Here is a 13,728-nt window from a genome sequence, read left to right as displayed (position 1 = left end):
GGAAGTCTGAGTGAGTCTAATGGGCTTCAGTGTGTTTAGATTTGAATTTTGACAGTTGGAGTTTGTCGGAATGTTCAGGTGAGCAGAGACTTTTCAATGTAAGTCTATGGGATTTTTATGATTTTTAATATTAATTTTTAAGAAAACCATAAGTCCGATCAGTTAGAAAAGATATAGCACACCCGGTCAGATCAGTCTGAAGAGCTGGGCTGAGTTTGGAGTCTGTAGAGTTAAAGCTCTAGGAGGAGATAGAGTTGATAATTTAGGATCAGAAGAATAATAACAATAATAATAATAAGTTTAAATAGCATTTCTGTAAGTTGGCTTTCTCAAGCCAACTTAATAATAATAAGTTTAAATAGCATTTCAGTAAGTTGGCTTTCACAAGCCAACTTAATTATAATAAATATTTCAAGAAATAAATGTATACACTTCAATAAATTCTTAACAGATCTTTTACAAAATAAAGGTAACACTTTAGATTAGGGAACACTATTCACTATTAACTATAGTTGTTTATTAGCATGCATATTACCAGCATATTGGCTGTTTATTAGTACTTATAAAGCACATATTAATGCCTTATTCTGCATGACCATATTCTAGATCCCCAAATCTGACCCCACACCTTAACATAACTACTACAACAACTATTTTAATTAGGACTTCATTAAGGAAAAGCCCTTAATAGTGAATATGTTTTCCCTAATCTAAAATGTTACTAAAATAAATAATAAATTAATGTAATAACTACATTTTTTAATGGACTTTGCTACATCGCTGAAGTCACAAACCTGCATGCTTGAATATATTCCATATTACGAATGTAAAATGGGATGTGAACAGCATTTCAGTTTGACTACAGCAGTGAAATGTGTGAAGTTTAGCTGGTCTATGGTCTGGTTTGCCCCTGCTGGTAGCTAAATGAACTGAATCTTATGTGGACAAAAAGCATTTCCATTGATGTTCATTCGAAAGTAGCCACGTTATTTTACTAAATGAAATTTACATTTGGCCTACCAATGGCTTAAAGCTAATTTTCTCATTTGCAAGTTCACTGTGCAAAGTATTTTAATGTCCGAACAACTACACTCCTCACAGTTAACATTGTGGTTAAAACTCTTGACTTACACAAGGAAGACATAGTAAAACAACATGAATGACCCAGGAATCTCTACTACATATTTCTGTATCAGGAATATCTCTCTCCATCTGAAAAATGCAATGCAAGACATGTCTGAAGGTAATCTGAAATACATGCAAACAAGCTATATTTTTTATGTGTGTGTTTTTTTTTTAAGAAATCTCTTATGCTCGCCAAAGCTGCATTTATTTAATCTATTATTATTATTCATATTACTGTTTTATTTATATAACATATCTTTTTAATTTGAATATATTTTAAAATGTAATTTATTCCTGTTATGGTAAAGCTGAATTTTCAGCATCCATCATTTTAATATGCTGATTTACCGATTCTTATTATTATCAAATGTTTTTGCTGCTTAATATTTCTATAGAAACCATGATACCTTTTTTTCCTCAAACTTTTGAATATCATGGTTACCACAAAAACATTAACAAAAACTGCTTTCAATATTGATAATAATAAGAACCATCATTAATAGCAAATCAACATATTAGAATGATGGATGCTGAAAATTCAGCTTTGCCATCACATTAATAAATTACATTCTATAATATATTCACATGAAAAATGTAATTATAATATTTCACAATGTTACTGTTTTACTGTATTTTGATCAAATAAATGGAGCCTTGGCAAGCATTAGATATTTCTTTCAAAAGCATTAAAAATATAATTATTCCAAACTTTTTGCCGAATATAAATATTCATGATTAGTATATACTATGTACTGTATATACATGCTCACACGCACACATATATACACAGATACACGTGTGTGTGTACAAAAACACAATGTATAAACACAAAACAGTCCAATAGTTTTAAATACCCAGCAGTATTTACATTTAGTCATTTAGCAGATGCTTTTATCCAAAGCGACTTACAAATGAGGACAATAGAAGCAATCAAAACTAACAAAAGAGCAATGATATGTAAGTGCAAATGACAAGTCTCGGTTAGCCTAACGCAGTACATGTAGCAAGGTATTTTTATATATATATAATTAAAATATTTAAGTCTAATGCAGTGACATACATGTGAATCTACACGTTTCTCCTCTGGAAAGGTGGTGGATGTATTATTAGCCGGCTGCTGGGGTAAATGCCACTTGCTTGCCACTCGGGCAATGTGCACTTTCTTTAAGTAGCACTGGCAGAACAGTTTCTGCCAAGAACATGAATGTAACGCCAATGTAAAGAGCGTATGTGTGTTTACACTGGTGTGTGTGTGCATGTGCGAACAGCTCGGTCACGGCTGCCTTCCCGCTACCACTCCAATTAGCAGCTCGTGCAGACAGGCAGAGCGAGGCGTGATCCGCTGCAGAAGAGAGCCGCAACGCTGACTGACAGCAGGAAAAGAGAGATTCATCCAGACGGATTTGTCACGCCTGCAATCCCTGAGCTAAAACAGGCCGACTCCACGCTGGAAAGATCTTAGCGTTCACAACAGGACACTGGAAAGATCTTAGCGTTCACACTGTGATAGCAGGGGAAATCACTGAAATCTGAATTTTGAGAGACGATACTGACAAAAACATCTGATGTATGTGTTTATGTATTTAGGGCGGTTTGCTAAGGCAAACATACTGCTGTTGCTCATACTCATAATGCTCAGGGACTTTATAAAAAACATTGAGGATATGTATTAAACTTTGGTGCATTACTCATTCTGTAGGCCTAGTGTTTTTATTCAATTTATGAAGGTGCTGTAAGTTAAAGCATTATATATTTTATTATAATTGTACAATACTATCATATTTTGTACATGCAACTTAACTTTAACAAATTTACCATTAATACAGATGCTGCATCCAACTAGGAGTGTGTGATATTGACAAAAAAAAAATAAAAAAAAATATATATACAGTATAGTTCAGTCATGAAACTCTAGATGGTGCAGGCGACAGGTTGTTAACGTAGCTGATGATATTCAGAGAGTTAAACGACTTGGCACAAGCTGATTGGTTCATGCTGCATATGCAGGCGATGAGCTTACTGCCTTGCATTTATATGGCTGGCTAGCATTCACTTGAGATTCCTGCACTGCACTTTCAGAGTTTCTCTGAAACCCTCCACCTTCCCCAGCTCCACCTGTATAGATCTGCTACGGGTTATTTTATATGCTATTTGTGCAGCAGCAGTGTCTTAAATACTCACACCGTATCGCCATATGCATTGGCAGTAGCAAGTTCCTGTACTTGCTTGCAGCAGCAGAAACAATCTACAACTACAACAGTTACCAACAGCAGCAGCGTAGCAGATCTGTTCCGCCAAGACCAAATACATTAACATTGTCATGTACATTACCATGCTAAAATCTTCCGAGAGTTGTCATGATTGAACCCTATTTACTGGGATTTATTTGAAAATGATAGTCAAACAGTATTTTGCTAAGTGTGTTTTTGTGCTGGTATCTCGGTTGGTTAGGCCTGGATTATTAAATATGACACTAAAACCACCAGTAGGTCCCTGTCTAATTGAGTGATTCATTGAATCACTCATTCAACCCATTCTACGAATGGATCACTGAATAACTGACTCAAATGATTTGTTCAAAAACAGATTGATTTTAGGAACGAAACACAGCAGTGCTGCTCTGAGGTGCACAAATGCTCTGTTCTGGCTTTTTCTGGAACTATTGCACTGAAAAAAAAAATAATTGTGTCTAAAATGTAACACATTCAGCTTGTTGAACTATTGTATAAAATTAACATCACATTTAAAAATGACACTGTTGCTTGTGTGCTATTACTTAAAGGGTCAGTTCACCCACAAACTCACCCTCATGTCACTACAAACCTGTAAGACCTTCGTTCGTTCACAGTGCATGATACTCTCCATAATTGTGCTAGGATGATGCAAAGGAGAAGAATTCTTGAATAAAGTTGTTATTTTTGTTTTCTTGGCGCACAAAAGTATTCTTGTAGCTTCATAAAATTACTGTTGAACCACTGATGTCACATGGACTGTTTTAACGACGTCCTTACACGTTTCTGTGCCTTGATGGTGGTAGTACCCTTGCTGTCTATGCAGGGTCAGAAAGCTCTCAGATTTCATCAAAAATATCTTAATTTGTCTAAGAACTTCATTTGGACAACTTTAAAGGCGATTTTCTCAATATTTAGATTTTTTTGCACCCTCAGATTCCAGATTTTCAAATAGTTGTATCTCGGCCAAATATTGTCCTATCCTAACAAAGGATTTAGGATTATTTAAGACAAATTTAGATACATTTAAGCTGAATTACTTATTTATTCATCTTTCAGATGACGTAGAAATCTCAATTTAAAAAAATTGACCCTTATGACTGGTTTTGTGGTCCAGGGTCACATTTGTGTTCCGAAGACTAAGGTCTTACAGGTTTGGAGCAACATGAGGGTGAGTAATTAATGACCGAATTTTCATTTTTGGGTGAGCTAGCCCTTTAATTATATAAAATCTTATAAATATAAAAAAAAAAAAACCAGGGATATTTTTTTCCTTTCATAACTTGAATTATAGATGCATTCTTTTAGGGTTCATCACGCAGTGAATGCTTTTGAACTGCTTTTGTCATTTTGCACATTATCAAGACAAGATAATCAGCCTATCACGCACCCCTACATCCAACATGATCTCACTGACATGCCCTCAAATCAGAACTCTGCACTGGGGACCTGATTATAGCACTTAAAACCTGGAAAAGTCAGATTTTCATGATATGTCACCTTTAAAGAAGGTTTTCCACCTGTAATTATGACTTTGTGGTGATGTTCATTGTAAATGAATTTTTCTGACATGACTTGAAAGCACATAGTAACAATCAACAATCAGAACCTTAGCATTGACATAGTAATACATAAACAACCAACCATAACACAACATAACAGCAAATGCTCAAGAAATACCCTACAGTAGGAGCTACTACGGTTTCCAATATTATCCATAAACTCCTAACATGGTGGTGAGCTTAGTATGGGCAACGGCTCTTCACAATTACATCAGAATATGTTAAAACGGAGTTGTGTGTGTGATTGTGTGTGTGGGTGGCTGAAATGACAGTGCACTGAAAATGTGTGTGTGTGTGCGTGTGTGTGTGTGAGAGAGAGAGAGAGTGTGATATGGGCAGAGAGCAGCATCAATCACAGCTTCAGTGCTGCTTTGGGACCTATTAGAGTAAAAGATCAGAGAAAGACTCTAGAGAAATGTATGTGTGTGTGTGTGTGTGTGTGTGAGACAGAAATGAGCTGACTTGAGAAAGGTGTTAATACCCAGAACTGACTGGGTCATACGCTCTGGTGTTCAGTGCAAGAGTGTGAAATGCATCATGGGGATTTATCTTTGCTTTGGCACGTCAACTTGTTTCTTTTCTGCTCTTAGGGCATATTACTCTCAACCTCATCTGGCTTGGCAGCCTTCTTGCTTAGATTATTACAAAAATAATCAGAACTCTTGGTCAGGGCGGGCAGGCCTGAGATGGCAAAAAACAGTTCACACCAGCCTAACATGCTTTAGATGTGTTGTTGCTGCTTCAAGACGCCCTACCAACAGTCTACAAGCAGGAAACCAGCTCCACCAGCAGACAGTACAAAGTGTCAACCATCTAGACCAGCTTGGACCAGCTAGAAGCAAGCAGGGCAGGTTATTTTGACTTATTTGTTGGTCATCACATGAGCTGGTCATGAGGAGGAACATGACGAAAACACATGAGCTCAAAAGCAAATGGATCCCAACTGTAGTCGATCTGAACCGAAACAGACTTGTGTTTGTCTCTTGACCGTGAAAGCGTGGCTGATGTCAGAACAGTTTTTTTAAATTCGGCTAACAATGAACAGTTTGTTTGCAGCCAGACCTTGTGATTGAGTAAAAATACTCATTGAAAATGTATTTGAATACTTGTCAAACCCACAAAACATCAGTCAACAAGGCAGCACAGATAATTAGTTGCTTGAGGTATCGTAAACATTTTACACCATTTATTGAAGTTTATTTATAAACATACTTTTATTAATTGCTAGTTAATGATGTATTAATTAAAACTAACATACACAGAAGAAATGGGGAAACAAAGATTATCCGATTTACTCAACAAAAAGTACAAGAAAATTGTTTTTCTTTTAAACTCAATTTCTTTATCTTCGATTAATATAATTCTCTATGTGCAATCTACTGGATTAAATTATGCAGAGCGAATGTGAACCAATCTAGTACATAAACTGTAACTGAAAGCATGCTTTGCATGGGACTTAAAATACGAGTAAAATGTTGAAATTAAGTATTATTTTATCCGTTTTGGAAAAAGATGGGAAAAGAGGGAGACTTGATAGTGCTTAATATTCCATTATGTTGGGATTTAGAACGGTTTTTCACTGCAGTGAAGAGTGGAGCTTTTGCTTAGAGTGAGGACAGTATACATTTAGAGGATGATTTTGCTGTTTTACTCAAGGATCATTGAATAATTATCTCTTGGCATGCTAATGTACTACTGCTAGCTAACAGTTCAAGGTCATGGGTTCAATTTCTTTGGATAAAAGCATATGCCAAATCCACAAAATGTAAATGCCTGTAAGGATCGGTTGCTAAGTGCTGATGTTTTCCTATGGAGTGCTGTAGACCTTTTTTAGATCTCTGAAGTCACGCCACCCTTGCATCACCCAATTTAAACAATCACTTCCAGTCTCAAACAGGTGTTGTTCTGATATAATAGAGTTCATGCCGTCTTCATTTTCTCTACTAACTTGCAGACTCATTGGCCCAGCAGTGAATAACCACTTCTCTAAACCGAGAGCTCTCAAAATCAATCCTTTTCCCATGCCATCCCCTGAGGCCCTCAGCCAGCTTGACACAGCACTGATCACCATCATCAACATAATTAGCCTTCAAATCAAACACAGATCATAAGAGAGCAATTATTTTGGCTGCCATTTCAAAATGAGCTTCACAGATTTTATTTGGAGAGGGGAGAGTTTCAGACTCCAGTTTCTCTAATTGAACCCCAACTGACTGTCAAGACTTACTCAGAGTTTAGATGCTGTTAGCCAAGCTAAGCTTATGGAGGAAATGGATAAAGCATTGCAAAATGTACCAAAAGAACAGGGATGGGCAATTAAAGAAATATTGCCTCTAAAAAATTACAGTTTTGTAATTATTTTCTCCTGTTGTGCAAAACCTGTGTAACTTTCTTTCTTCTGCAGAACACAAAAGGAGGTACTCTGAAGAATTCACTACTCAATCTTTTGTGAGTGAATTATTCAGACCAGTTTTATAAACTGGATCAGCTGATTGGATGAGCGGCTTTCAGTTTGTTTCTCACAGAACCGCAGCTGATTGTGTGGTCCTCCAGTCACATGCTTTGACTGGCAGGTGACGACCAACAATAATCTGGTGAAGAACAGAAAACCCCTTGACCTAAATAGCAGAGAAATCAGAGCAAGGGAAAACAGGTGTACACCAATACACACCATGCTGATTGCAATCACAAACAGCAGAGCATGAGGTGAGAGCAGGGAAGGAAAATATGACTGAGAATATTAGGAGGGATCAAACCTGGCTCATGACAAGTGTTCACACTCACACCATATAGCCAAAAACATGTTAAACCATATAACATGCTGTGTAGTGTCATTTAGTGATGACAACATGTATATACTCTCAATTGTTGTACTATAATTTGGTGTTTTGTTGTGTTTTTGTTTTGTTTTACACAGTACTGAAAGTTGACAGTGTGAAGCACAGTACACTCGTATGCTTTTATAGTGAAATTAGTTTTTTTGTGTCAACTCATGTCCATTTTGACCAGGAGGAGTGCACTGTCACTTTAATTCAGTGTGTGTAGTGCAAAAAAATTAAAAGACTTCCCCAAAATAATGACAGCACTGCTGCTTCTGCTCTGCTACACAATCATCAAATCTCCTAACATGGGCTGCTTATACACTTACAGGATTCTGGTGTGAAATGGGTGCAAGTCAAGCAAATTGGTAAATCCTTTTAAAGGAATATTCCAGGTTTATTACAAGTTATTTTCAATTAACGTTCAATTGGCATAATTAAAATGATTTAGACTAATCTGTAGTTTTCGTAAAAATAAATAAATTAAATTAAATTCACTGTTAAGGTAAGGCACTAACAATGGATGTTTTCTGAAGATTAAAAAAAAAAAAAGAAATATGAAGCTTATAATTTATAAATGCACCCACATTCATTACTCTGTTAAAACTTTTATTTGAGCTGTAAAGCCATAAAATTGTTATTGTATTTCACACGGAAATTTGTTGTATGTTTTTTTTTGTTTATTACACTGAATGTGTGAAAATCCACACATAATATTGCTTACTATTATTACTAGGGGTTGGACGACTTCTGATTTTTTAAAGTGGACTTTTATGTGATGAAAGTCGAGTTGAAGTCAACTAGTCGCTGATGACGTCATTAATGAACAAATAAGTCTGGAGCTGTGATAAACACCTTGTGCACAGCTATGACATATGACACAGCGCTCCCCACATGGTTATTGCTCCTATAACAGCTCATTTTTATCAGTTCTTTTGTCTTTGGATCGTTATATTTCTCTCAGATTTCTGCTCGTTCTAAATCAGACACAGATAAAGTTGCACAATTATATTTATATGAATGTATTAGTGAGAGCGACTGCGTGTGTGTGAATTAATTCTACCCGGCAGCGTCTCTCTACTAGTAGTGAAGCTGTGGGATTTAGTTATTAAGAAATATATATTTGCTTGAACTTTTCAGTTTGTAAGCTAATTTTTTTACTTTATTTATTTATTTTTTTTATTGAAGGAGTAAAGCAACATACAGTAAAACAATGAAAGTTACATTTTCCTTCCTTCTACTTTTACTATCTATAACAACCCCATCCCTTCCCTAGACAGCTTAGTTGCAACACAATAGCGTAGTGTCTTGGAAAATGAAACAATCTTATTACATCTTTTCAAGGCATAGACCCATTGCATACCACTACATAGTGATGATAATAATAGTATTATTATTACAATAATATTATTACGGTATGAATATATAAGAGAAAAAGAGAGGGGGAAAAACAAAACAAAACAAAACAACAACAACAATTTATACATCAACAACAACAAATACATCATCACAGAAAGGGTAAAGAAAGAGATACATATAAGGAGAGTAAAAATCAACAGCTGGGTAATTCTTTCAGGTTTTTAAAATATGACAAAATGGGTTCCCATTTTGAGTAAAACCTGTCCACAGATCCCCTTAGTGTAAATTTTATCTTTTCTAATTTTAAAAAGAACATCACATCTTCCAGCCAATCTGTCACAGAAGGAGGGGTAGGGGATTTCCAACTCAACAAAATTCTTCTGCGGGCCAATAAAGAAGTGTAAGCAATAATGTCCCTCTGGGTTGCAGTTAAAGTAATGATTACAGTGTCACTGGGAGTTCCAAAAATACCTATTGAAGGACAAGGCCGCAATGTCACCCCAAGGGCATCACTGATAGTTTTAAATTGTAAGCTATTTTACTGAGAAATCACAGAACAGTGTTGACAATACATTTCCGCGCTGAATGATTCTGTGTGCTCGCGATCTGCGCGTGATGTATGAGCTACTGTCTGTAGCCTATGTGTGTGCGTTACAGTGCAGCAGCGCATTAGATTAGAACGGCGATTAATTTACCTGTACAATAAGCTGTTTAAAACGTGCATTCTCCCATTCAATTTCGAGCATCCAGTAATATAATCACACATGTCTTGTGGAGTGCTTTCAGAGTATGCATTTATTTGTCATTTTAACTGTTTGGAAACGGAGCGTAAATGTGGAAGTCCTTCAAAGATTTCTTATCCTGTTGCGCCCTCTATAGGACCAGCGACTAGTCGACGTCAAGCTTAAAGCGTCATGACAGAGCACTGAAATCGACTAGTCGATTAGTCAGAGCAACCCCTAATTATTACATCTGAATACACATACTATTGAAACAGTGAACATTTTAATATTTACAGACGGGCCCCATTCACTTACATTTCAAGTGGACCATTGACACTCCTAATTGGGATTGTAGATAGAGTGTCAATGGTCCATTTGAGATATAGGTGGCAGTAATGCACTTATAAGTCTGCGATCCGCCGTAAAGCAAGAAGAAGAAGAAGACGCGTCACGCACCTGCTGAAGAAGAAGACGCGAACGCGCTCAGGACACGCTCAAGACAGTTCGGACAGACTACAAAGGTTTGTGCTAAAAATCTTCGTTTGTGTTGCGAAGAAGCATTCGGATGCAGAAATTGTTTTTGTCGAAATAATGTAACGGGAGATTCATGTTTAAAGGGGTAGTTCACCCAAAAATGAAAATTTTATGTTTATCTGCTTACCCCCAGGGCATCCAAATGCTTCTTTTAACATATAGTTTATGAAAAACAGTATGTGGATTACATAGTATGTCCAAAATTAAAGGTGCTGTATGTAAGTTTTTGACTCTTCTTAAGCCTAAAAAAATAAGAATATACGTTTGTAGATATTTAGGAAACATGTTATGTTTACATAGCTGTTTCTCTGAAAAATAATGCTATAGCCAGTAATTCTACTCTGAAATGTGCGTTTCGGGCAGATTCCAGGTTAGAATTGCAGTAACCATTTCAACCGCTAGCTGGCAATATTACATACTGCACAATGCTCTATGAGCAGAGGAACATTAAAACACAGTAAATCAACTCATCAAATTACAGTGCAAGGCTCGTTGCGTGTCCTCAATCTGGCAAACCCACGTGAGCGTCGAATCTGAGTAGGAGGAAGCAGGAGAAACGGCTCTCTCCAATATTTAGAATTTGGACTGCAGTACCCATTTCAACCACTAGCTGTCAGTCTTACATAGTTCACCTTTAAAGGTGCTGTATGTCATTTTTTGACTGTATTAAAGCATGAAAATACCATTCTAAACATCTGCAAACATATTAAGTTCACTTGTTTCTCGGAAAAACAATGCTACAGTCAGTTATTCTACTTTGAAATGTGTGTTCTGTGTCGGAATGTCTGTTTTTGTTTTGGTCTCTGTGACTCCGCCCACTGCCAATTTACCCAATAGTATTTCGACATTCTGGGTTGCCAGTTGGCAGAAAACAAAGCGTATTGTAGCCATGGAAGCCAGCAAACGAACTCGCTCAGAGATTGCAGATTCAACCCGACCTACTGTAAAAAGCCTCGGCATCCACCTAAAAATCATCTATGACCAGAGGAATAATAAACATGTATAAAACAACTTGTCACCTTACACTGTAAGGCTTGTTGACTAACACTGTCAGTTGTGCTCATTCCTTGCTCCATCTTGCAACTCCTGTGAGCATTGAGTCTGAGGAGGAGGAGAAGGCGGCGGGAGAAACAAAGCTTTCCAATATTTTGAATTTGGGCTGCAGTACCTATTTCAACCGCTAGATGTCAATATTACATCCTGCACCTTTAACAGTATTCATAAAACAGTAGATAAAAAGTACCCAGATGACCTACTACAGCCGCTGAAGCACAGACTGACACTTTACTTTATCTTTTACATTAGACGGTATGCGATTGTGAATGCAGTTAAAGTTTTGTTTTTGGATAAACTGGCATATTGGCAATACGGTAAAACAGTATCAATTGAAAACAAATGCTGCAATAAATTCATTATTTTCTCTGATCTGTGTGTAAAGGTCTGGCTCTTGTGTCACCACGACTCTTGGAAATTGCTCTTGTTGGAAACCAACATGCACTTTATGAGAGGTGGTGACAATTCAGTTTCAAAGAGAAAACAAAATCCCTTTCTAGTCCTATACAAAGATGAAGCATTGAAAACATTTCTTTCATTAGCGACCTCAACAGTTCATCCACCTCTGGTGACAGAACCAGCTTTATAAGTGGCTTATAAGGTTTGACGTCTATTATGACAACGTTTTCTGGTAACCGTGAGAAGGATCTTTCTGTTTGGAAGAATTCAGTGTGAGTTTGGCTGTGCTCTAAGGGGGAGAATAACACACACCGACAGCAGTGCAAGACACAGTCCACAGTCTGAGTTTGAGTAAGACTCACCGATGAAGCCCAGCTGAGAGAATTCAAGAATCATCCACTCCTCTGACGGCTGCTGCAGGGCGAAATTCTTCATCGTGGTGAAATAATTTGGCCGTGCAACAATGTCATCCTCTAGCTGTGTGAGAGAGAGAGAGAGAGAGAGAGAGAGAGAGACAATGCTGAAGGAAGACAAGCAGCTGTGAAGTGGATTTGAATCATTTGCATATAATCGCCAACAACTTAAATTCTTTTTCTGGGTATCTAAGGCTAAATGATTTAAAGGTGTGTCATTTTCCAGAAGTTAATATACTTTCTTTTATACCCTCTTAATGTAGAGACGACTATAAGTAAACTCTTCATTAGTTGACTTCCTGAAGAGAGTAAAGGCCTGCTCACACAGACATGAATGTTTGTATGATAACATTCACGGTCTAATTTCCATGTGCATTTTCTGTTCAGCCTAATGGGAAAGGAGAAGGAACTCAAATGGTTTCAAATGTTAAGATTTGTGTGTTCACTAATACAACAGTCTTGTTGGCTAAATCCAGGATCTCTTTCTGTTATTCACTGTATAAATAGTCTGTTCTTGAGCTCTACCAAGTCAATGTTTACGTAACAGCATTTCTGGACGTGAAACAAAAAGTGCCAGTCTTATTGGTTGGCCACTTTTTTGTTCACAGTGCAATGGAAAAGAGATTGGAACCGCTCACATTGATGGCATTAAAAAAAACAATTTTGTTACTTGATAAAAAAATTAATGTTAACTAAAATAAAATAAAACATAAAAAATTCAGCATTTCCTATTTAATAACACGTCTCAAAATAGTGCTTGTCTAAATAGATGCATTAACAGCCATTAATTCAAATGGCACAGAATTTTTGCACCAAACAAGTCAAGTAAACTGTATTTATATTGTGCTGTACACGATACTCGCTGGTGTCGTGAGTCATGCAGAAAGTAAACACTTTATGTTTAAATCTTACACTGTGCTTTTGATGGCATCTTGATGACTGTCACTTTTTTAAATGCTGGTGGAGTGCATTTTCTTTTCTTTAAGCACCCATGTTGAGTGAGCTTAAAGGGTTAGTTCACCCAAAAATGAAAATTGGCTTGTGTTTTACCCTCGAAGCATCCTGGGTGTATATGACTTTCTTCTTTCAGACGAATCCAGTCGGAGTTATATTAAAAATTGTCCTGGCTATGCCAAGCTCTATCATTGCAGTCAGCGGGTGTTGCAGTTGAACAGTCCACAAGTCGTCAAATAAAGCTCGAGCATTCATAATAAAACGTGCTTCACACGGCTCCGGGTGGTGAATAAAGGCCTTCTGTAGTAAATCCATGCGTTTTTGTAAGAAAAATATCCATATTTCAAACGTAATAAACACTTTTCTCTCACTTCCGCTGACTGTCATACACTGAAGCAGTTCCGACGGATGACGTAGCACGTCGGCGTTGCGTGATTAGTGACGAATGCGGAGAGACAACAAAACAAAACGCCGGTCACGAATTAGAAGTACAAACCGCAGATTTGCAAAGAAAAATGTCGGAGGATTTCGATATAAACCAAGAGGAGACTGGTTTT

General features: G+C 37.0%; 1 protein-coding gene across 1 annotated transcript in view; it reads right to left on the bottom strand.

Annotated features, from left to right (window-relative positions):
* LOC107676446 (alpha-1,3-mannosyl-glycoprotein 4-beta-N-acetylglucosaminyltransferase B) overlaps positions 1-13,728 on the bottom strand; it is a gene marked incomplete at its 3' end in the record, with an annotated part of 142,458 nt that overhangs the window by 29,134 nt on the left and 99,596 nt on the right. The window contains exon 8 of the mRNA XM_016470992.1: positions 12,167-12,281. Coding sequence (XP_016326478.1) covers positions 12,167-12,281 — 115 coding nt within the window. The remainder of the gene's footprint in view (positions 1-12,166; positions 12,282-13,728) is intronic.

The sequence above is a fragment of the Sinocyclocheilus anshuiensis genome, unplaced genomic scaffold (assembly GCF_001515605.1).
Source record: "Sinocyclocheilus anshuiensis isolate Anshui unplaced genomic scaffold, SAMN03320099.WGS_v1.1 scaffold240, whole genome shotgun sequence".
In the NCBI taxonomy this organism is placed as follows: domain Eukaryota; kingdom Metazoa; phylum Chordata; class Actinopteri; order Cypriniformes; family Cyprinidae; genus Sinocyclocheilus; species Sinocyclocheilus anshuiensis.
This window is presented reverse-complemented; position numbering and strand designations above follow the sequence as displayed.